The sequence below is a fragment of the Rhipicephalus microplus genome, chromosome 1, assembly GCF_043290135.1.
Source record: "Rhipicephalus microplus isolate Deutch F79 chromosome 1, USDA_Rmic, whole genome shotgun sequence".
NCBI lineage: Eukaryota > Metazoa > Arthropoda > Arachnida > Ixodida > Ixodidae > Rhipicephalus > Rhipicephalus microplus.
In genome coordinates this window covers 165,901,114-165,925,389 of record NC_134700.1, presented here as the reverse complement: position 1 = coordinate 165,925,389, position 24,276 = coordinate 165,901,114, and the positions used below count along the sequence as shown (strand labels likewise).

At 46.4% G+C, this 24,276-nt stretch overlaps 1 protein-coding gene across 1 annotated transcript in view; it reads left to right on the top strand.

The window, feature by feature from the left end:
* LOC119178767 (integrin alpha-PS2) overlaps positions 1 to 24,276 on the top strand; it is a 107,459-nt gene that overhangs the window by 63,028 nt on the left and 20,155 nt on the right. The window contains exons 11-21 of the mRNA XM_075887580.1: positions 3,808 to 3,910; positions 10,123 to 10,311; positions 12,593 to 12,638; positions 13,886 to 13,990; positions 15,766 to 15,821; positions 16,581 to 16,729; positions 17,760 to 17,888; positions 20,163 to 20,230; positions 20,530 to 20,677; positions 23,404 to 23,576; positions 24,157 to 24,246. Of these exons, the coding sequence (XP_075743695.1) occupies positions 3,808 to 3,910; positions 10,123 to 10,311; positions 12,593 to 12,638; positions 13,886 to 13,990; positions 15,766 to 15,821; positions 16,581 to 16,729; positions 17,760 to 17,888; positions 20,163 to 20,230; positions 20,530 to 20,677; positions 23,404 to 23,576; positions 24,157 to 24,246 (1,256 nt within the window). The remainder of the gene's footprint in view (positions 1 to 3,807; positions 3,911 to 10,122; positions 10,312 to 12,592; positions 12,639 to 13,885; positions 13,991 to 15,765; positions 15,822 to 16,580; positions 16,730 to 17,759; positions 17,889 to 20,162; positions 20,231 to 20,529; positions 20,678 to 23,403; positions 23,577 to 24,156; positions 24,247 to 24,276) is intronic.

The window sequence follows — 24,276 nt, the reverse complement described above, 5'->3', positions numbered from 1 at the left end:
AACCAATACCCAAGCACAACTGCCAGACTTTGAATAAAGTTCATTCATTCAAGTAGTGTTTAAAAAGGGAGTGGGATGAGTGAGTGGAAGACTGATGGAATATGACACTTAGATCAACGTCGAAGAGCCCAATCGCGTGTCCTCGTGACGAATAGCGGTTACGCGTAAAAATGCAGACCAGCGGAAAGGCCACGTAGGTGGAAATTATTTTAAAAAAATGGCAGCATATCCACGGAGTGAATGATGGCGAACCATTCGTGCGTCGATTCGTTCTTGCTTCCGTCTTTTCATGCGTCCGTCTGTGTAACCATCCATGCGTCTATCCACCCGTCTGTGCGTGCGTCCGTCCCTGCGTTCGTACATGCATCCGCCCCTGCGTCCGTTCATGCGTCCATCCATGCATCTGTCTGTGTGTCCGTTCCTCGATCTATTCAACACTCCAAGTACCACCATCTCGCACCTTTTCATCATATATGTATTCCCCATATAGAAGCACCGCCATCCAGCGGACATTCCAAGGACTAAACGAGACATGGCACACGCACACTTTCTTACGGCCTGCGCTTTAAGTCCACTTCCCACCTTTAACCACCTCGAGTTCATGGTATATACTAGTTCACTGTATTCATGGAACTGCGGCCCAACGCTCGCTAAACGTTTCTAAACCAAGGAGGTTACGCCCAGCGAGTATAACGTAGCAACCTTTTCCTGTCAGATAGTGCTCAATGTACATGCCAACGGGTGCTAATGGGAAATGAGAGACAGGAGAATTCGGCTTTTACTTTCTTACAGCTTGCGCTTCGTATCTACTTACCACCTTTAACCACCTCGAGTTCATGGTATATACTAGTTCATTGTATTCATGGCACTGCGGCTCAACGCTCGCTAAACCTTTCTAAAAATAAGGAGGTTACACCCAGCGAGTTTGACGTAGCCACCCTTTCTTGTCAGATAGTGCTCAATGTACATGCCAATGGCTGCTAATGGGGATCGCAGCGTGCACGTTAACTAAAAGCCGAATCCTCCTGTCTCTCATTCCCCCTTAGCAGCCATTGGCATGTACATTGAGCACTATCTTTTATTGTTCAACAACGCACAGAAGAAATCTCTCATTGGCACCACCTTGCAGGTCAAAATGTTATACTTGTTACACACTACAACGGCGACGAGGGACAAACGGGTGCCGCTATAAAGAGCTTCGCCCCTAAAATATTAACCACATCTCGCAAGCGTTGTCACACGATCTACGTGGAATACACCCGACTTAGTCCACACCTACCAAGTGCGGCCTGGACTTGTGCATGCCTCCAAATCCAAGTTACATCTGGACTACGCTGATAAGTGGCAACCGCTCTGCCTGCGACTTGAAGTGTCTTTTAGAAACGTCTTTGCTTGCCGTATCAGAATGGCAGACACCGATGCTTTGTGACCTTAGCGGCAGCGTATAAATTATTGAACGAACCCTGTGTCAATGTCCTCTCAGTAGCTCCCAGAGAAAGTGCATCTTAGGAGTGTTTGAATGACATTACGAACAGCTGCTTTCCGAGCAATCCAACTCAGAATGCTGGAAAGCTCGCACTATGCACCAGAAAGCATTGATCTAATTCGCAGCTGAATCGTCCGCGCGAGCGTCTGTTGCGGGTGTCTTGTTGAGCCTTTATCACACTCCCTCGTGCGTGTGTTTCTATACTGATGACCTCCCCTTTCTCTATCTATCTGGTCTTTCCTTACTTTTTTGTCTCCCCTTAACCTTATTCCAATGTGGAGTAGCCAACCAGATATCCGTTGTCCGGTTAACCTCCCAGCCTTTACGATATACATTTCTCTCAAACGATAAGTTGATGGTCATGAGGCACCATCTACGGGGAGTGTATTACCCAAAGAATTCCGGTTCGTCATTGGCATAGTTAAAGGAAATTAAACCATGCTAGTCTTCTGTCAGGAGCAGAGACTTTGCTGCCAAACACAGCCATTCTGCGTCGACTAGCGTCTGTAAGCTCCGTTCCTTCCATTTCTTTTTAGGTCCGTACCGGAGCAATGCCTCGCCGCGCATTTCTGTTGGTACGATGCGATCGGCATTGAATGAAAAACCAAAGCCGCTTGCTGTTGTCAATGGCGTTGATGGCATCGCGTGTTGCGTATGGGGCGTTTGTGCAAGTGACCTTGACTATCACTCGAAGCAAGGCTTCCTCGAGAACGGCGCACGGCTTTCTGTTTCAAATTTTCACTGTTTAGACGCTTCATACGTTGCAGACGCCACCGCAACTGTGTAAAAAGCATGCTGCGTTATATAGTTCATTCGCAAAAGTCTTCGCTGTTCTCAAGATCAAGAGAAAATGATCAGACAAAAAAAATCAGGAGCCCTTCCTCAATTGGGTAAATGGGAATAGGCAATCAGCTTTCTTTCTTTCTTTCTTTCTTTCTTTCTTTCTTTCTTTCTTTCTTTCTTTCTTTCTTTCTTTCTTTCTTTCTTTCTTTCTTTCTTTCTTTCTTTCTTTCTATGTAGCAGCCATCCCCGCAACACTCCTCTCGGGCGGATTCCGGTGTGGAGTCTTTCTTGTTCTTCACAGCATTGGTCCGCCTGTAGAACGGCCCATCGAAAGGGCCACCCTGTGATCGTAGAAACCCGGTTTAGGAATTCAGTTTTCTTGAAGTTGGCATTATCCGGAAACGTGCGATTCCCATACCGACCTTGTGCAGCAGATCGCTTTCAGTCCGCCAGACGAAATACTGCAGTGAAGCGCCCACAGAAAGTCCACCACTTTCTCTTTCGTTTTTGCGTCTTCGGGAAAATGTACTCATGTGGTTCATTGCAGTTCACATTGGGCCAACATGAGAAAATGACCAAGGCAGTGGCTTTCAGAAGTGGGGGATCCAAGTTCTAATCGTCGCGAAAGAAATTTTGTTTGTTTTTATCATTTATCTGGCGCGTGTGTGACAGCTCTGGGGAGAGGGGTTTTTCGAAACTTACACAGGTAAGTCAGCACAAGCTCCAAGAAAATCACTGTTTCTTCTCAAGTAAAGCGAAATGCCTTAATATACGTACTGGTATGGTACACTTCGCGTTTTCAAGACAAAAGTGGAGTTTCGGAAGAGTGCGGTAAAAACGAAGGACGACGGCGTTCGGTACAGTATCGAGTCATAGGTTGAGCACACGTGAAATTGATTTAGCATTATAACACCATAGAGCCCGTGAGGATGTAGGCAGCGAAAGCTGGCCAGTGTACCGAGGACATCTGCAACCAGCTCCCGCTCGAAGATAACTGGACACAACCCCATCTACGGCTGCACTAAAGCGAAGTGTCCGTTTTCAAGTGTGGCCGGGTCCCAGCAACATGCCCAGCAAACCGGGGCCTACAGTAACTATAGAAGGCGCCACCTACACCAATGCTTCTATAAACGTTGGCCTACACCGTGGCCTACACCAAGCGTCAGTAAGATATGCCTCGATGTCTAGCAGCTCCTTCTACCTCGAACAATATCCGAAACCACTGCTGGAAGCAAGTGGGGCCACGTTCCGTCGACATAGCGAACGCGTCCCCAGAAATGGCCGGTGATACTCTGCTGTTTTTTAAAGTACTGTTTTCATAATAATTACACCTTAAGACTGTACTCACCTAATCTCGCACTGTTCGTGTCACTTTCTGCTGAGAGGAGTCCTGTATTGTGTTTAGATGCTGCTGCTAGATTAGCACTTGTATTAATTAGACAAAACGATGAAGACATTTCAGGTCAACAACGTCGTAAAGGTATTGACCAGATAACTGTATGCATATTTCTGATATCTGCACGTATTTCTCTACGCAGAAAAACCTGGAGCGTGCTACGTTTCTGGATGGGGATCAAACAAAAGGACGTTTCGGCATGTCTCTTTGCTCTCTGGGTGATATCGACCGCGACGGCTATCAAGGTGAGTGTTTATAAAGCTTTTATTCGCACTGGTCTATGCTCCAAACAAAAATAAAACAAAAACAATAAGCAAAAAATCGCTCTAGAATAGATTATGCAACTTCACTTATGGGGACTAACTGAAATCAGACTTTTTTTATTTCGCGCTATATGGTTTAAAATTCTAACGAGAAGTAACTGTAGCTGCAGATGGCGAAATGTGCTGAAAGTAATATGTAATTTGCCTGTTTATGTTATCGTGACGAACTGTTCAGATAAACAAAAGCATCATAAGGAGTTACTATAGATATGGTCTTTTATCCTGGTGCATTCATTTGCACACTTGATGATATCCTCGTTAAACGACTTCAATGCGCCCTAATGAAGCATATCCTTTCCCTGTCCAGAAAAAAAAGAACAAAACTTTATTTGCGAAAAAGACGTTGTTGCCACTAAACCAGGGCAACGTCGCGTTGTCGGGCCCCTATTTCAAGGCACCACTGGCTCTCGCCGTCCTTTCAGCTCTTGTAGATGATTACTCGCGCTCTAAACTTCGTCGGCTGACTCTAACTGGAAAGCGAATTCTTTGCCGCGTGGTAACTATAGCAGGGGGGCTGGGGCGTGCGCACTGGAGTCTTGAAACTGTCACCAACGAGTCGAGTCGCTCCTTTTCAAGGCTCCTAGCTGTGCGCACGGCCCAGCCGCCCTGCTATAGTTACCACGAAGCGAAAAAAATCACTTTCCAATTAGAGTCAGCCGACGAAGATTAGAGCGCGAGTAATCAACTACATTTGCGATTCTTCGCTGCGCGGTAACTATAGCAGGGCGGCTGGACCACGCGCATAGGTAGGAGCCTTGAAAGCCCTTGTGACTAGCCTAGCCTCCGCTAGTCCTCAAGGGCCGCACTGGACCTGCCCAAGTTTGAGAAATCTTTCTCGGTTGTTAAACCACTAGATGTTGGTATGATATGTTATCTCTGCTTTGGTATTAAAAAGAAAAAAAAACATTTGGCCCTTGTCTGTGCCATCAGTTTCTTCTCCCCAACGAACCCTTTAATTGTTGCAGTGAGACATGAATATTTTAACACTGAAAAAACTTGGAACCAATTGCATGATTTAAAATTAACCCACACATGCGTTTGGAAATGCTTACAAGCCTTTTATTATTAATAACTCTCACAGAGAAAATTCCTAAAAGTATCGTATCATGCTTGCGCTCCTGTGGCTATTTTTATTTTTTATTGATCTATTTTTGCTGCTATTTTTTAAAAAAAGAGCTATTACTGTTCACATCATGCTACTGGTCTTTTATTCCCAGTGAATGGTGCGTTTTGACGTTGTGACAACATTGCTGTGTCTAGAAATAATCTTAAGTACGCTTACTGATATTTTCTGATAATCTTTCTATACTTTCTGATAAACTCCATGCGCAGACACGCTCCTGCGGTTTCTAGAATGCTGCAATTCACTGAGACTAGTTAGAGCTCAAAGAGAGCTGACTCACTTATAAAGTGTCATAAAATACCTGCTGGTAGGTGTGTTTGCCCATCTTACAACTCGGGACAACACACACTTTACTTATTTTTTTTATTTACCTCCATGTGCTCGCTGGGAGTTATGCTGCAATACTTGTATGGCCAAACAGTCGCCAATGCAGTTTCGCCCTCAGAGAATATGAGGGCCATTCTCCATAAGTGTCAATTGGCGATATGCTAGGGACAACGTCCCTACCACACTTTCCGGTTATCAAACATTCCACACAGCTCACCCACGTCACCGGGTTTACGGCGTCGCATCCTCGTTCTTGAACATGATCTCCGTAGCCCTCACATCGAACACCTGTTCCTCAAATTATTTCCCAACCGTAAACGGAAAGAATGCATCTTTCTTTTAAACATTTACAATAGCCCTAAGAACAAAGCAAAGTGTCAACTCCTCACTCTCTTTAAGAAGGCCCTCCATTTTTCTGGAACGCACTATCTCCTTATCGGCGGCGACTGTAACCTTTCCCATACCTGTTAGGTCTACGTTGGCACGGAAGCTGCAGCTCGCAACCTCTGGCAAGGTTACCATGACTCAGGCCTCACTCTTATCACAGATCCATCCTTCCTCACACGCCTTGGTACCTCCACCACCCGGGACTCTATTCCAGACCTCACATTTACCTATACCATATCAGCAATGCACACTGGACTAACACCCAACTGGACCTTGGGAGTGGCCATTACCTCATCGCTATCTCTTTACCTCATCTCGTTGCTGCCCCTGCCCCCCCCCCCCAAAGTGTTCACTATTACCGACTGGGATGCATTTCGTAAGATGCGCAGTGGCGCCACCTCAGCGGAGCGCATCGCCGATATTGACACCTGGACGCAAATGCTACGCACTGACGTCCACACGGCCACTCGGGTGATAACCACAGGTGACCCGGTTGAACGCATAGATAGCCACCTAGCCCACCTTTTGTAGGCTAAGGCCTCCAGGTAGCTCGGTGGAAGGAGCAGCGCCTAAACCGTCGCCTCAGATGCAAGATCTCTAAACTCAACGCAGCCATAGAGGAGCACTGTCAAACTCTCAGCCGGCAACAATGGACTGAGCTGTGTACGCGATGAACGGGCAACTTCACCGCCCATCGTCGTGGAAACTCTTGAAACACCTACTCGACACTACCAACACCTGCACTTCCCAACAAGATCGGCTGCAGAAACTCCTTTATACGGAAACCCTTGAGCAAGGCCAGCAAAATATGCTTGACTATCTCTGCACGAGGTACATCTCCCGGAGACAAGTCAGTCCACACAGCAATTACGTCTGTAACCGCAACCCCACACTAGACGGAGAATTTAGCAAATCCGAAATACATGCTGCCCTCTGTAAGCTAAACGGTCGCTCTGCTCCAGGCCCAGACGGGGTCACGAACAAAACCCTTCGCAATCTAGATAACGAATCCGTGTCCCATCTGACTGACATCAACGATTTCTGGCGCAATGGCTCCTTTCCGCCTGCTTGGAAAACTGCGAAAGTCATCTTAATTAAAAAGACCGGCAAACCCTCTAGCCTCAACAACCTAAGACCCATTTCTCTCACTTCATGCGTGGGCAAGGTTATGAAACATGCGTTCTTGGCACGCGTCAACACTTACCTCGAAGACAACTCTATCTATCCCAACACCTTTATTGGATTTCAACCTCGCCTTTCAGCACAAGACGCTATGCTGCAACTTAAGCACCATGTTCTAAACGACCGTTCCCGTAAGACCAAGGCTATTCTCGGATCCAACCTTAGTCAAGCTTTTTGACAACATTTCCCATGCTGCTATTCTCGAACAAGTTAGTCTCCTCCACCTGGGAGAGCGAGCCTACAATTACATCCGTGACTTCCTCTCCAACCGCACAGCCACCCTTTCGGTCGGAGATTTACGATCAGCATTGATTCCTCTTGGCAGCGTAGGCACCCCGCAAGGGTCAGTCATCTCTCCCATGCTCTTTAACTTAGTCATGCTTGGCCTTGCACAGCAATACAACTGGTCGACAACATCCACTATACTACCTAGGCCGACGACATCCCCATCTGGGCGCGCCAAGGTAGTGATAGTCAAGTAGACAGCCCTGCAGACAGCGATTGACACGATTGAGACCTTTCTCCAAAGAACCGGACTGCGCTGTTCACCGGCTAAATCTTCTTTACAAGCATTTTGTCCTGTGTCATATCACCTACGTTGCTGCTTATCTGAACTGGTACCGTGCAGAACAAAACAAACTCGATACCCTCATACGAGGGGTCTACAAGCAGGCACTTAGCCTCCCGCACTACACCAGCACTGAACTTTTCAATCAACTGGGAGTTCACAACACCCTTGCAAAACTCGTCGAAGCCCAATAACGCAGTCAGCTCGAACGGATCACCCTCACTGAAACAGGACGTTCTATTCTTTCCACGCTTGGCTTCACGTATCATCAGCAACAGGGCCCCAAACAATCAACTCTGCATAACATCTGCAGCTGGATCCACGCGAATCCCATCCCTAGAAACATGCATCCTGAGTACAACAGAACCCGGCGTCAAGCTTGCGCTGGAGCCATCACAAAACCCTTGCCCACGCACCTGACAGCACGTTTGTTGACGCAGCTCAGTATCCTCAAGGCACATGTTTTGTAGCTGTCATCACAGGCAATGGAGTCCTACATTATGCATACAGCGTCACTACTTCCTCTGCTGAGACGGCTAAAGAGGCGGCCATCGCCCTGGCCACTCTAGATCCCACCTGTGACACCATCGTATGCGACCCTCACTCAGTTGTCACTTGCTACAGCAAAGGCCGCATTTCTCCTCAAGCGCTTCGCATCCTTTGCCAGGCACCACACTCCAAAGACAACTTGATCACCCTGACAACGTGATCATCCCGCCCACGATGGCCCAGTCCACCCCGCCTCCCCAACCTCAATGAGGTAACCCACTCCCTGGCGCGAGGCCTTGTCAACCGCACTGGAGCTACTGGAGACGAGATGGACACCAGGAACAACCTGACTATCTACAATAATCTCGTTAAGAACTTTTACCTTAGACGCCGAGCCTTTCTCCCACATCACCCCAAGTTCAACCGAGCCGTACTTTGCGTCTACTTCAAACAAACACGTATCACTTACCTGCCCACCTACACCTCATATTCCCGGACATGTACACAACCTTCCACGGCTGGTGCTGGGGCACTCACCCGGCCACGCTTCCGCATATGCTGTGGGAGTGCCCGGCCCAGTACAGGCACACTAACACCACGACCCTTTCGTCGAAGCTCCATGAGGCTCTGTGGAGCCCCGCTCTTGACACCAAACCTGGGCGACCCAGCACGCCAGTGGGGCGGCGTCGAGGCAAGCCCTTGACGTCCCCTCATGGGAGGCCTAGGCCCGACCATCTAAACCTGCTGGTTTCTTATAATAGAATTTATTCCTTCTCCTCCTCCTCCTCCTCCTCATCCATCACGGCGTCTCTCATAATGATATGGTGGTTTTGGGGAATTAAACCCCACATATCGATCGAAGCCAGGGATACGTTCTGCCATGGCCGCTGGGTAAAATTTTATCCAGCGGGCGTGCTTCACCGTTCCGCAACTCGAGCGATCACTCTACGCACGTGCTGTGCAGTTCGTTCTACGCGTTTCTATGCAAATCGCGTCATGCGTGCTACAGTTCCTTTTCGGCGTGCGTGTGTAAATCGCTAACAGACGCAGGTCTTACCGGAGCGGATCGCAAGCGCTCAGATAAGAATGTTCAATGTGCGAAACTTGGTAATTTAACTAATATGTGGGGATTTACGTCCCAAAACCATGATACGAATATGAGAGACGTCGTAATGGAGGGCTCCAGAAATTTTGACCATCTGGTGTTCTGACATCGCACAGTACACCGGTCTCCACCATTTCGCCTCCACGCGACCGCCGCGGCTGAGGTCGAACCCGAGACCTTCGGGTCAGCAGCCGAGCACCCCTGGCCATCGATCCGCAGAGGCGGAGGAGTGTGAAGTATATTGACTGACTATATAGCCAGAGAGAGAGAGGGAGAGAAACAACTTTATTTACTATAGAGCCACATATTTTTTACAACGAACGTGTTTCATGCCATGGTTCACCGCGGCTCAACTGATGTTATTCCCTAACGGATATGACGTTGGCAAGTATACACTAACAAACGGCGAACAAAAAACTCGAAGAAAAATTAAGGCAGCTTCTTAGTAGGGGTTCGAAGTCTGAAGGAAATGCGCAGCTGGGCGGCCATCTTTTTTTCCCTTTTCTGCGCTCTCTCTTTCTTTTTCCCCTTTTCTATATTTCGCTACCTTTCATCCGTCTTTCTGTTTTTTTTTCGGTCCTTGTATCTTAGATTAACAGTGCATTCTGGCTTCAAATAAGAGAAGAAACAAAGTAATTATTTTGAAAGAAAAGATATGAGACGAGAAACTAAGCCTGTCCGCAAACTACGTTTTTTTCTTATTCAGTTTCGAAGTTTAAAAAAAATACACGCCAGCCGTTTTATATCATTTTGGGCCGACGACTGCTGGGACTTGGGCCCAAGAATGGAGGTTTTACCGTAAGAGGCCGGTTGTAAGTTCTCTGGTTGAGCGTTCAGCTAAGGTGGTGAACAAAACGCGTCATTGACATTTCGTAAAGGGTGTAGATAAACAGATGGGAAACAGATAAACAGATGGGAAACAGATAAACAGATGGGAAATCTTACTGTTGCAGACTTCGCCGTGGGTGCCCCATACGCTGGAACAGACTCGCGGGGAGCAGTGTACATATTCCTGGGGAACCCTCGTGGCAGGCCATCCGCTCCTTCGCAGGTGATTATGGCCGAAGAGGTCACGTGGGACCTCAACACGTTTGGCTTCTCTCTTTCTGGAGGACTCGATCTGGACGGCAACGAGTACCCTGGTAAGCTGGCTTATCAGCAACCTTACCAAAGAGTATCCTGAGCTGGAAGCTTAGCAAAGCGTATGCTGATAAGGAAGCTTAGCAAATGTATTCCGGTGAGCAAGCTTAGCAAAGAGTATTCTGGTAAGCAGCCTCAGCAATGAGTATCCTAATGAGTAATCATAGCGAAGAGTATCCTGGCGAGCAACCTTAGCAAATAGTACCTGGCAAGCAAGCTTAACGAAGAGTATCCTGGTGACAAAGCTTAGCAACGAGTGTACTAGTGAGCAAGCTTAAATGTACTATTTGCTGGGCTAGTCGGTTCATGTTTCTGTACAAGCCACAAGGTATGGCTGTTTTGCGCTACGAAATAACGAAGAAAGGGTACAAGGGGACCGCAAACTTTCAATTATTAGTTTTCGCTCCCCTTGAACCTTTCACACGTTATGTTGTGGCGTAAAACAGCCACATATTTGTGGCTTGTACGGGAGAACTGAGCAAGTTTAGCAGCGACTATACTGGTGAGCGAGCTTAGCAACGAGTATCCTTGTAAACAAGCTTAGCAAATACTATCCTGGTAAGCAAGCTTAGCAAAAAGTATCCTGGCGAGCAAGCTTAGCAAAGAGTATGTTGGCAAGCAAGCTTGGCAACGAGTATCATGGCAAGCAAGCTTAGCAAAGAGTATCCTGGTGACCAAGCTTAGCAACGAGTGTACTTGTGAGCAAGCTTAAAAGTATTATTTGCTGGGCTAGTGGTCCATGTATCTGTACAAGCCACAAGAAATGGCTCTTTTGCTCGACGAAATAACAAAGAAAGTGTTCAAGGGGACCGCAAATTTTCAATAAATAGTTTTCGCTTCCCTTGAACCCTTCACACGTTATGTTGTGGCGTAAAACAGGCACATCTTTGTGGCTTGTACGGGAGAACTGAGCAAGTTTGGAAGCGACTATACTGGTAAGCAAGCTTAGCAACGAGTATCTTGGCAAGCAGGCTTAAACGAGTATACCTTTGAGCTTAGCAACTATAGTATCCTGGTAAAGAAAGTTATCAACTGGTTTCCTGGTAAAAAAGTTGCAACGAGTACCCTGGTAAGCAAGCTCACCAACGAGTGTGCCTGTGAGCAAGCTTAGCCAATTTCGGCGTGGCATGAAAGTAGCGTTTTTTAAAGGAGGACTAAACAAATTCAAGTTCAAAGGCGAGAAAGCGGTTTCTTCCTCGCCTTCACTACCTTGCCTGTAGGCACTATATCACTTTCACCACTAATTTCTTCATAAAACACGCGTAAAATTTCAGCACCAAGCGTAGAGCCTATTCGTATTGCGCACTTTCCTACTACACTCTGTTATCTCCGCTTGCGCATATGTCGAAAAAGAACAAAACAAAATAAAGTCGGTTGATCGCGCGTGATAGCCATGGGATACAAGGCAGCACGGTCGTGCGAGTACGTGGCGAAGGATAGTAAGAGACAATTTACGACCGATAACCCTGGTATTTGTGCCACATTAGAGCGTATTTTTTTCACGGCATCGTGTGAATGGACTGCTGACGTCACGAATTGGGCCGAAAGTACGGCAAACTCTTGGCGATGAAAACTCGCTCATTTCTTAAAATTATTTTTCGCGGTTGTATAGGGGCCCTAAATTTGCGCGCGGAAGGGTATCTCGACTTTTGAGGGCCTACGCGGGGGTCTACGCCCTCGTAAAGGTCCATGTATCTTTCACGTAGACCCCCACGTGTGCTGGATTGATACGTTCGCCTATTGCCTGGACACGGGCAGATAGGTTTTCATGACTTCTTTCCTTTCCGCTGTTGCGCACCTTTGCAGTTGTTATGATGTCCTCACTTCTCTCTTGTGTCGGCGTTTGCAGGCCCAGTTTCTTGGAACGAAGGCGGGGATGTTAACCTGCTTAAAGCAGCCGCTTCTCGCTGTGGTTGGATTTGCAGTGTTCATAAGGGATTACATGAACTTTGTCCGCTATTATGTTGACCTTTGCAGTAGGGTATTTGTCGTCACGTATACAGTTAAAGTTTTGTACATGTTGTGAATTAAATACAAACAGGGCAGAGGCTCAATAGAGGATGCAAGCTTGAAGACATGAATAAATTGTTAAGCAGGGAAGACAACGTTTCGACAAGTGACTTGTCTTCTTCAAGGCAGCCAATGGCAACAGTTGCTGCCCTGAAGAAAGCAAGTACACTTGCCGAAACGTTGTCTCCGAAGACGCTTCTTGTTGAAGAATTTCTTCATCCCTTTTCTGTGAATAGGATAACTTATGACTGCTCGTTTTCTCGACTACTGCAGATCTCTTGGTTGGAGCGTACGATTCCGATGCTGCCGTGTATCTCCGGTAAGAAAAAAAATAATGAACCTACGTTGCCTTTTATGTATCAATATATTTTTCCTTTCATTTTTGTAAATAGTGACGCGATTGCTTATATTTCATTTACAACTGTATCCCTGTGCAGTTACTGATAATGTCGCGCTATCTTCTCCCATAGCACCGCATCGATCCGTTTATCCATAAACTTTTTTGATACATCTACCCATTAATGAAACTTTGCCATCGAGAGACGTTGGCAGTGGTTACACATTGGCGAGCCTGTGCATCCCGTAAAGGGGACTGCATCGACGTGGTTAATAAATTTCAGTGCAGACAGACAACTTCGTTTACAGATATTGTTTGCGCTCCTAATATCCTGATACCTCCCCCCCCCGCAGATCATACAAAACAGAAGCATCTATAGGCTCAGCCGAATGAGAGCATTAGCTATGTCTTCAGAAAATAATACCTATTAAGGCTGCCACGGCAATTTGCAAGAAGAAAGACATAGATACGTTATTGATGAAGCATCACAAGAAAAATAATTTTCTTGCAAAAATATAGAAAACACAATCACCGTTTCTGTTAATAATATCCCTATAAACACACTAGAGGAAATCCTGGCTCTACTGTTTATGGCAGCTTTGTTGTGCTTCAGTGTGCATGAAAATGATGAGTAGTACACAAATTCGCCCTAGTCTTCGTACTTTCAGCTCCATTTGTCTTCGCGTGGCTTGAAACTGCTTGATCACGAGAAAACGTTGAGCGAATGCTCAGTAGTTGCACTTCGCCACCTCAACAATTTAGGCTAAGCAATTCAAATCAGCTCAAAACGTTCCCAAACGTCTGTTCTTTTATTCGAAACAAAGTAAAAAAGGACAACAATAAACAGAGCCATAAGTGCATTCGAAGCCCACGAGCGTGAAGACTAGGCAAATTTGTGCACTACCCATAATTTTCACGGTCGCTGAACAATCACAACGGCAGAGTCCCCTCTAGTTAATTTTAGGAAACTGAATGCTATCGATATCACGACTCGCCAACCAGCTAATTAAAATATACAGTAAATAAATGCATCAGACTCCGAAGCCGCGGTTTACAGAAGCCGAACTTTGTTGCAAACTTGCAATCACTGGACTCAAGCAAGTATGTCTGACTTGGCACTGGTTATCGCGAACTTTTGAGAGTCGCTCATAAGAATGATGGAACAAATGTCAGTTCAGCTCATCTATGACCACTACTCAAAGATAGCTTCTCCCTCTCTCTTTCTGCAGGAGCCGACCCGTGGTGGACCTGGAGGCGACACTCAAGATCGACGGGGACAACCTTGATCTGGAGGACACGACGTGTACACTGAGGGATGGAACCAGGGTGCCATGGTGGGTGAGCTAAACACTGCCCCGAGTCACCGAATGCGACCTTGTGTGCAGAGCGGAATGTATAGTCATGCTGTCAGTTGTACTGATGCTCTACTAAAGCGGTGGGTAACCTTTTGGGGCGAAGGGCCAAGTTTAATGACACCGACACAGCCAGGTCCGGACGACTAAGTGGGCTAAGGGAGGGGGATTTGCAGGCAAAACGTAAAACATTGACAATAATTGACAAAATTGGATTAGGCATCTGGTTAATTTTCGGCACATATGTCGCAAAGTTGCAATGAAACACAGGTTGCAAGCAAAGAACGCATTTTAGGTCGAAACTGTTACGTGTCCATGTCGGCCTTCAGGTATACGTCAACAGAAGGGGAAGGGCGGGAGGGTGTTGACGTTGAGCTGTGGTCCGCATAAGAAAGCCCGCAGGTTGGCATGTGACCCGCGGGTTGTAGGTTGCTGACCGTGGCTATAGTACAACAAAAGTGGCTAAGTGTAAAGACAGGGGGAGAGGGGCAATGCCAAATGGAAGCGATATTCCATGATTCCTCTTAAACCATATTCTAGGTCGAAACTGCCATATCGGCCTTCAGATAGGAAGTGACAAAGGGGAGAGGGGGTATGATGTGCTGGAGGCCGCTTAATATTGCCCCGTGGGCCTCAGGTTGCAAACCACTGCACTAATACATAAAGGTGCGTCATCACTACATGTCACGCAGCCTGAATTGTGTTATGAGAACGAACGAATGAATGAAAGCTTTATTACAAAGTATTATGAGAAACTACATTTTATTATTGAACAATCTTGTGCTTAATGTTACTGGTAAGCGCGGGGGTTTGAATTTCATGCATTATTATGCTTGAATTGAAACCAGGTAAGGTCGATATGGAAGGAGTCCCCATATGTGGCTTCTCATCGATGTCTCCTTATGTGAGCTTGTCATTGTTACGTTTGGCGAAGCTGGCCTCCAGGCCAACCCAGGAACTACGTTGCCGCCGAAGAACAAGCTTTAATGCGGCAGGCTAGCCGGAAAGAAGTACAATATAATGCGCACACGCCGTGGTAACCCAGCGTCTTGGACCACCTCCAAATAAACGTTTGAGCGCAGTTGACCCGTGGAACGGTCCGGGAGCCGGCGTGCTTCGAAACCACCTATTTCTGCGTCCCGTCTTTTTGTGCGCTGCTATTATTTCGAAGCTCTAGCTACACGTACGCGTTACAGCGCGTCAGCCTGCGGCGTGTCCACTTCCTATGCACGCCTCCTCTTTTTACAGGAAAAGCGTGCGCACAGAGAGGGGGCACGCCGCACGCTGACGCTTTGTAACGCGTTCGTGTGGTTAGGGCATTCTTATCCGAATGGCTTGGTCCGGCTTCGGTAATAAATGAAAACAAATCCGGACGTACGACTGAAACGACATACACCTAACTTATTCGTGCTTACAAGACACGGCCACCATTACAATTATACATTATTTGTTCACGCTCCAGCGACAGCTTTGCTGCGAAGCAGTTTGCTCAAATATAAGTTTGCAAATATCGTGTGCCCCTGAGCGCGTGTAGTTTGCTTTTAATGTGACGTGATAGAGGTAGATGTGGCTTTCCAGATGAAATCATATGCAAGTGGACCAAACGCGTCTTGTGCAGTACCAAGTCACTTCCTGTTAAACAATGACAGGTGCAGCAGTTGTGTGGAAGTGAATGATGTGCAGAGGAGCGTACTTCATAATTAGGAAAAGTGTCTGATCCCTGCATGCCCGTTCTCTTTTCTCCTCTCACGTTGCAGTTACGTCATGACTGTATGTCTGCGGTACACTGGCTTGGGAGCGGCGCCTTCTATATGTGAGTAAACTCTATAGCGCTGCTGAGATGATGCGTTAATGACACCGTAAATTGAAACTATACGTAACGTGAACCTCGCGACAACCTCAGGGGCAAGCAACTCTTGAACTTCGGACAGGACGGTGATAAGAGACCTTTGGTCTTTCTTGTGCTTTTGAAAAACACCTGAAGCGCTCTGTGCCATAGTCTTCGCGTTACATGGTGATATTATGGTATTACCTGGTGCTCTCTGGTGGTTTTCGCCCCGAGTGCTTTTGATGGGGCTGCGCGCTTTCACAGTCATTGTCGGCAACGTTTCTAACGTAAAGTCCTCCGTGGCAGCGAGCACCCCTGCTAATATTTCTAGTCGTTCCTGTTCTTCACCGAAAAAAAGAAAATAAAGAAAATGAGCGTTGAGGTTGTCAATTTTTTTTCTAAAAAAGAGCTCAGCCGTACGAAAGACCCATTAGTTCTTTGTGATTGATTTGAAAAAAAAAAGATTGCACAACAGCAAACTTACGTTATCTGTCATGACCGGCGGCTTGTAGTAATTTTGTATGAGTACTGCGTTACAAGAAGCAGACGAGTTGAAAGTAAACAGGCCGGGTAAGGACGGGTATTCTTACTGCCTTGTATATTTTCTCGTCGCGTTTGGACTGCAGCCGTGCACTCATAAGAAATCATAGCTAAGCAGTGTAGTGATTATTTCTTTTCTAAAAACCTATTAGTATGATAATGCGCATTCTCATCTCACCTGAAAGTGTATGCTATGTCACGCAGTGGTCTCTTACGAGCTGGCACTGGATACGGAACGGAAGGGACCCGCGCGCGCTTTCCTGCTCGAGCAGCAAAACAGCCTGGTACGCAACAGGACCGTCCGGCTCGCCAAGGACCAGCAGTACTGCAACTCGGAGAACGCTTATGTCTTGGCAAGTGTTTTCTTGACATTGCTGTTTTTTCCCTACAACGGAGTTGTAGAGGTCACACCTACTTAGTTTCGCGACGTCCATCTGCGCACGAAAAATTTCCAGTGCCCTCTAGGGAGTGGTGGTGTATATTAATGCATTCATGTGAAACACCTGGTGCTTTCTGGGTAGTGGTGGGAAAAACTAATGTAATATAGCGGCAAAAAAAAAAACTTCGGTGCTCGTTTAAAGCTTGTTTCTCCCGTCATTCAAGTCGGTGCGTTGCGTTGGCGCGGTCATGTGGGGCATTTATGGGTCAAACCCGCATTGGGACAACGCCCGAGGACCGGCGCGCTTATGAATGACGTTTACAAGAGCAGAGACAGTAGTGCAGCTGTAGAATCTGCCGTTTACCCACACTCAGAGTGGAATGGTATCATATTTTGTTATTTTCGCAGCAGCTGCATCTCTACTGTACTTATTTGTTTTCAAAGAAAGCACTTGGGAACTTCCGCCGCACCAAAACTCTCGCGCTGCTGTCGATGAATCAACGTTCTAAAAACGGTGCCACGAACGGCTTGAATTCTTGCAGGACAGCTTTTCAGTAATTTCAAGGTTTCTCTTCGCTTTCCAGAATGCGCTACCGCAACTGTTAAACCAATGTAATGCTACCACGTATGATGTTCTCCATCTATAGGTCTACTTTACGTACACTTCATGAGTCATACCCAAGGCACGGGCAAGCACGTCTGATTTATCTTATGCATGATTTTTTCAATCAGAATAAACAAGACCAAAATAAAACATAAGAGCGTAAGACGCTAAAAAAACGAAACAGAAAATATTGATAAGGCTATCCCTCCTCAACATAGTTCACATTCGGGGCTTCTTTGTTTTTAATATACATATAACTCGCACATTTTTCCTGTTTGTGGACTGAATATTCTTCATCGCATTCGTAATAAGACAGAAAGGTGGTGTGTAGCCTAGAGCACTCTAGGAGGTTATTTTATGGCATTGTGATATATTTTTTTTGCTGCTTGGTTTCTTTCAGAAAACCATCCGAGACAAGCTGACGCCCATCACAATGCGGCTGCGCACTGAGCTCATCCAGACAGTGTCGACTCAGTCACTCCTCCTGCCTGTACTGAATGGCAGCAGGCCGGCCAACGTCACCAAGGATGTGAGTACGCTGCATTCGCATTCTTGTACGTATGAGCCAGTGTATTTAGCTTCATCGACGCCACTCAGTTTTTTTTACTTTCTAAAATACTGAAAATTTATTTGGAATTCATGTCGCCTCTCCGCTGTACACGTCCTTCAAGCAGCGTTGGTCATTAGCCATCGCACTGCACACCCAAGCACGAAGTCGAATGATTGGACCGGACGCGCCTTGAGCGTACTGTTCACCCCGGCGGTCTGCTCCCACATGATTGGTCAAATATTTCAAGTTGTAAGGAGGCCATACTCCCTTTACTTGCGTATTTCACGGGTTTAATACGTAACTCATGTGCCGGTTAGCGACTAATTGAATCTTGTATACGGTTCCTTCCTGCCGCTGAGGCTGGAACTGCAGTAGATATACCTGGCGCACTCCGTTACAGAACACCACGATGCTGCTGCTGAAAAGCTCCTGACGGAATCGGTTTCCAGGATATATAATCGATTGTACGTGGGTGCGTCACTGTCAATTAGGCTCTTGCTATCACTGACAGCTCATCAGCTCATGGGCTCACTACAGCTGGCTCGGAGATGGTCGTGCCCACTGAACCACAATCTGCTGTATTAGACTTAGAGCACGAGGCTCGTTCTACTTCATAGAGCTTTCAACTGGTACTATTCCGATTTTCCACAGTAATTCTAAATACGGGCACTAAACGTATTCATTTACTATATAATTTGGCTGGGCCAATTTAACGTGAGCTGCATTTTAAGCTATGCGGTCACCTGGAATTCTGCAATCTATAAATCTCATGAATTTATACTCCTGGCCGCCCAGAGGGTTCGTGACACCGCCGAGAATCATAATCTGATGCCGACATGGGTAGACCCAGCAACTTGGCTTGAAAGGTCCCTTCGCCTCTTCTAATCTTGTCCCTCAGGACTCCAATAAAGTTATTTGTGAGATCAGGCCACATGTAGAACACATGTATTCTCAGGCCACATGTATTCTCAGGCCACATGTAGAAATTGTCAGTAAGGAAAAAATCGACTCCAAGGCACGTCGGATACTTACCCAAAGTAGCAGAGAACTAGACATCAGGTATACCCAGGCAATAACTTGGACCCAGGGACACGAAGGTGTTACTGAGAACCTCTATGCAGATCGGCTCGAGGTTTTACTAGTTTCTGAGCTGCCGATGGCAACACTGTGGAGGACCCGAAATCCATCGATCCCAGTTACAAAGTGATTCTACAATATTACAGGGAATCACGGAGACTCTACCCAGAACCACACAAAACCCTTTTGGTGGTGGATTCTATGGCGTTACGTTGGCTTTAAACGAATACATATATAAACGTCCACACATTACATACGGTACTACCCCATAGCCTACGAAGACATATGCCCATGGCGTGGAAGCACACCGACGCCCTACCACATCACGTGGGAATGCAAGGCTCACACCGAGGAGCAGGAAAGATGATAACAGCAGATTGAGGGGGGAGAAAATGCTGTCCAACCCTGCCCTCGGGAACTAACTGAGGCTAGTGAGGAGGGCCAGATCTAGCGGTGCCGTGGACTAGGGGCCCAACCACACGAAATTGCCCTGTATTAGCGACAACGCAGCCTTTTGCACATCTGTGTTTGAGTGGCTAAGCCACTGGGATTTGGTGGTGGGACATCCGTGAATCCTGACATAGGATCACCGGCGGAATTGTGGGATAGTGCCCCAATCGGCCTGTCCCGTCAGGCTAGGGCCGCAATCCAGCACAGCTGTGCCCGGTTTACCACCTCAGAGCCGGGTCGGGTGAGGTGGGAGCTGTGAGAGTTTGACCCCCGTAGCTAATTGCGATTGGGAGGTGAGGGTTCCCCACAATTTTGTTTTTTTTTCTTTTCTACTAGTTTACTTGTATGCCGACCGAGACTTGTGAACGTGATAATATATGCGAGCCCGGCTTCAATGATGATAATTACAGGGGCCCGAGTGGAATTCCTTTCCCATTGATGCATTTCAGCCCAGTGATTTCATGGCTGCCTTGATAAACAATTTTTCGTTGCAAATTTTGGCGATGTCTAAGTCTGAATGCTGCTTTTTATGTTCTTTTCATGTGTCACTGTTTACGCATGTTTGTATTTCCTGGTTCTTTTGTTTGTTTGTTTTCTCTTTTGCTGTAATGCACCTTTCTGCTTGGGCTAAAGTATTGGCCTGCAGTTTTTGTCCAAACAAAAACAACCAAAATTAAGGCAATTGCGCGCCCTTCGCTATGCTCACCCCTATGTGTATTCTTGCAGGTGCAAATTCGGAAGAACTGTGGTGGTGATGGTGTGTGTGTTCCAGACTTGAAGCTCAGAGTTACACCGTAAGTTTGATAAGCTTGATAATCAGTGAACTCTTCAACAGAAGAGCCAAAACTTACAGCTGATTACTTACGCCTGATGAACGTCATGAAATAATTAACTAATGATGCTCTAGATTATTCTTCCCCCAACAACAACATTAGCATTTACAGACAGATATATAGACCTTCAAATTTGCAGACAGATATATAGACCTCCCAAATGTGCTTCGAATAAAAAAAGACAGCTCAAAAAACCTTTAAAGGTGAAACTCGAGCTATGGGCTCTGCATTATGTTCTCAAAATTGTTTCGTATATGCAGAAACATGGAAGAGTTCCTGATCGGCAGCACGGGCAACGTTGAACTCTCGATGGCCATTGACAACCGCGGTGAAGATGCGTTCGAGACAATGATGTTCCTCACGATCCCTCCGGACCTCAACTACGTCAAGGTCGAGAAAGGAAAATTGGTGAGTATAGTTCCTCTACGACACTGCGGTTTCTCCACACCGCCTTACGATCTCTCCGACCTGTGTAGCACAACCCACAGCCTCCTAGATTCCCTTGCCTGCCGGATGAGCGCGAAACGCCCGTCATTTATGGTGGCGCTACCTACGTAGGGGTAAGGGTCTTTGTACTTAGCCTTTTAGATCAGCAATTTTGGCGTTCGCCAATTTCGGAGGCTATGTCTTGTACTGAAATGGTTGCCTGCTGAATGAGTGCAAAACGCCTGTCATCTATGGCGGAGTCACTTACGTATATAGGGTAAATTATATTTACGTTTACGCCTCTTTAAAACTTTTCTACGGTATTTTTGTTGCATATAAGCACCAAAAAACGTAAAAGCTTATTTGAAGACACCCCTATCTAAGTGGCGCCACCACCATAGTTCTGACGACGGCCGCTTCCCAAGTGACCGCCGATAATCCGGCAGTCCAGGGAAATCAAGGGGGCTGTGCACAACCATAGAGTTTCTCACAATCATACCTAGAGAAAAATTTGGCGCTAGTAAGCTGCTGGATGCAAGGGAACGACGGGATACCTGAGCTTCGAACTTGACTCAGATTTGTATACCTCGAAGACGCGTCTGGCTTCACGGTAAAATGACTGATTCCTTTCTAAAAGAGCACGTGATAAGCTACTAATTTTTGTCATTGCACAGAAACGTGTTGTATTTAACACTAGAACCTTGTACGTTGATGTATAAATTTACGACGCGTAAGAAGTAACCAACGGCCGCTAAACTTGGCAAGCAGACGACAAAGCGAACGTTCTTCCCACCACGTTTATGTCGTCTGTTTCTTTCCTTCGCCATTTGTTTGTGCCGTCAACGTGAGTGGGCTTTTATTTTAGAATATAATACGCGTGAATGAGATCTGCTTATGAACGGTTTGTTTTAGAGAAGCCTTATTTACGCAGTCGTATTCGCTTTTGAGCCGAAGCCTCGCTCAAAACCAGCCAACGCAAGGCTCGCAGACACATTACCGTCATTTCCAGCTCTCCAACATCGCCCCTTCATAAATTTGCATAGAGTGTGACGCCAAACTTCCCTCTAGGTGTTTGTGAGAAACTATATGAGCACAACAATACACCAAAACGGAGAAGAGGACACTCTACACATTCGGTTACTAAACAAACGATACGCTGGTTAGCAGTAAGTGCATTGACGCATACGTTGAACAATCTATGCGAAAAAGCAGTGAAGGATGCAAGCAAGTCCGCTGCGGTGTTGCAGTGGCTACTGCGCTCTGCTGCTGACTGGGTCGAGGGTTCGGTTCCAGCCACTGCAGACGTCACATTTCGATGGAGGCGAAATGCAAGAGGCCCACGTATCGTATGACGTCAGGACACGTTAAACAAGACCATGCGGTCAAATTTCCGGAGTCCTTCACTACGGCACACCTTAATATTATATCATGGCTTTGAGACGTAGAACCCCAACAATTATTCTTGTTATTGAGGGTTTTAGCAGATTACAACAGCTGGCATATGGTGACTCATTGCCACGGTGGCTTGTCAGTCCAGGGCTTCGACTTGATACTGGAATAGGAAATTAGTCCAGCTGTAAATGCTAGTTCTGTTCGTATTTATAAGTGCTTCGTGGGTCCACACGCACTGGCTTGCGAAGGAACTCTGGGTAGAATAGAGGCGACAAGTGCGCTAATATCAACATTACTCGCATGCCATAATGCCGAAACGATGTTGCATCATAATGCTGGTCGTAAGTGCCTCCATCTATGTAAGCAGTTGACGGCCCTGAAATATTGAGTAGATTTAGCATCGTGCACATCCAAATCGTCTGGCTTACATAGAAGCAAGTGAGTGCAAGTTTCGTCTACTCTCTCAACCTCGTTTATTTAGCGCTACTGTTTTTTATACGCAGCAGAACTGGAATACTTAGCTCGAGCGTGGGTCAAAATAGCAAGCAGCAAAAAGATAGGCGTTTTAGAAAAAATTCAGTCTTCATTATGGTGGACGCTCCTTTATGTATGCATAGAAATCATTACTGCGATCTAACGCATTTATAAACAAAAATGCACGCAGAGAATTTTTGTAAAGCAGGCTTCACCTTTGAAAGCATCTTTTAGCAGAGAAGCATGCCGGCCCAAGCAAGCTGCCCGTTCAACACTCGCACAGGTACTATGATAAGCAACTAGGAAGTACGACGTTCGAGCACTCGTTCTTAAATTGTGGACCGACAAGAGAAAAGGAGCCGTATACACAGAGTTTAACTTCACCGAGATTAGGAGAGAATGAGTGAAGAAAGCACCAACGACGCCTTCATATATTAGTGAATATAGGAGGCTTGTCAATTCATTCAGTTGCTGTGCTGAACGTTGACACGTGCAATATCAAAAGCATTCGAGAAAGATGTGGATCGGGATTACGACCCGTGGTGATGCACAATGACGTCTCCATTAACGTTTGAAGTGATAAAAACGTGCGCAACTGCTGCTTGTCGTTCTTTGAAATGTGTATTATTGTACTTTTTTGTATGACGTTGTTAATTCTTTAATGTAAGTGTTTGTGCTTGATGTCTCGAAGAACAAACTTTATTTTAATGTAACGGTCTGCATGGCTCATAACTTGGGTGATACCTCCCAGTAGGACCCCTATGTCATTCGTGATTAGAAGTTCAGGCACAAATCCTGCTTGTGGTCTTGAAGAACACTACGTTTACATTTTTCCTTCCAAGGACCCGGTGACTTGTGGCGGTGCACAGAAACTGGCATCTGGTGAGAGCCAGCTGGCGTGTGACGTGCAGAACCCTCTTGCCGCGGGCAAGAAGGCGCGCTTCAAGGTGATCCTCGCCCCCGCCAGGCTCGTGCCCACCGCGTCTGAACTGAACATCACCGTGAGAGTAAACAGGTACACATCACTGCGCTGGCACGAAAATCAACAACAGATTTCTTTTAATACTTTAACATTAGGAGATACGCTAGCTCCAGCAAAAACTGAGTTTGCGTGGATACCTACCACATACGGCCAACTGAAGACTAATGCTGACTGTTGTGCTTGTGTGTTTTGTGAGGAATGTAGATGAGCACACCTGTTCTGTCTACGCGCGCTTGTGAGAGTGTGTGTGCGTAATAGAGAGATGCTTATTATTGAAAGGCACGCATTTCTATCTGTATGTGACCGCTAGTGCGTTAATTGACCAGGGTTCAATTTTTCGCAGGGAAGTTTATAAAAAGAAGATGAGATAAAGGTAAAACTGAGTGAGTAAATCTATCGACGATATTAATAAATCAGGTCATAGACAAACTCAGTCTGTTCTATGCTGCAAAGAAGACCACTTCGGATGATTTTTGGCAAAAACCAGTTGTAACAATAAATGCGCACAACGTCGGGCTGCGTGTGGCTGGCATTGGATAAAATCTACTTTGTGGCTTATCCTTCAGCATCATTTACCCGTTAGGAACGTGATCGTCTTTTTTTCTGTTCGCAGCACCAACCCTGAGGTACAGGCGGCTTCCAAAGACAACGTCCTCGTTGTTCAGCTTCCAGTGACCGTGAAAGTCAACATGACTGCTAGAGGGTGAGAACACACGCACTTGGAGGCATTGTG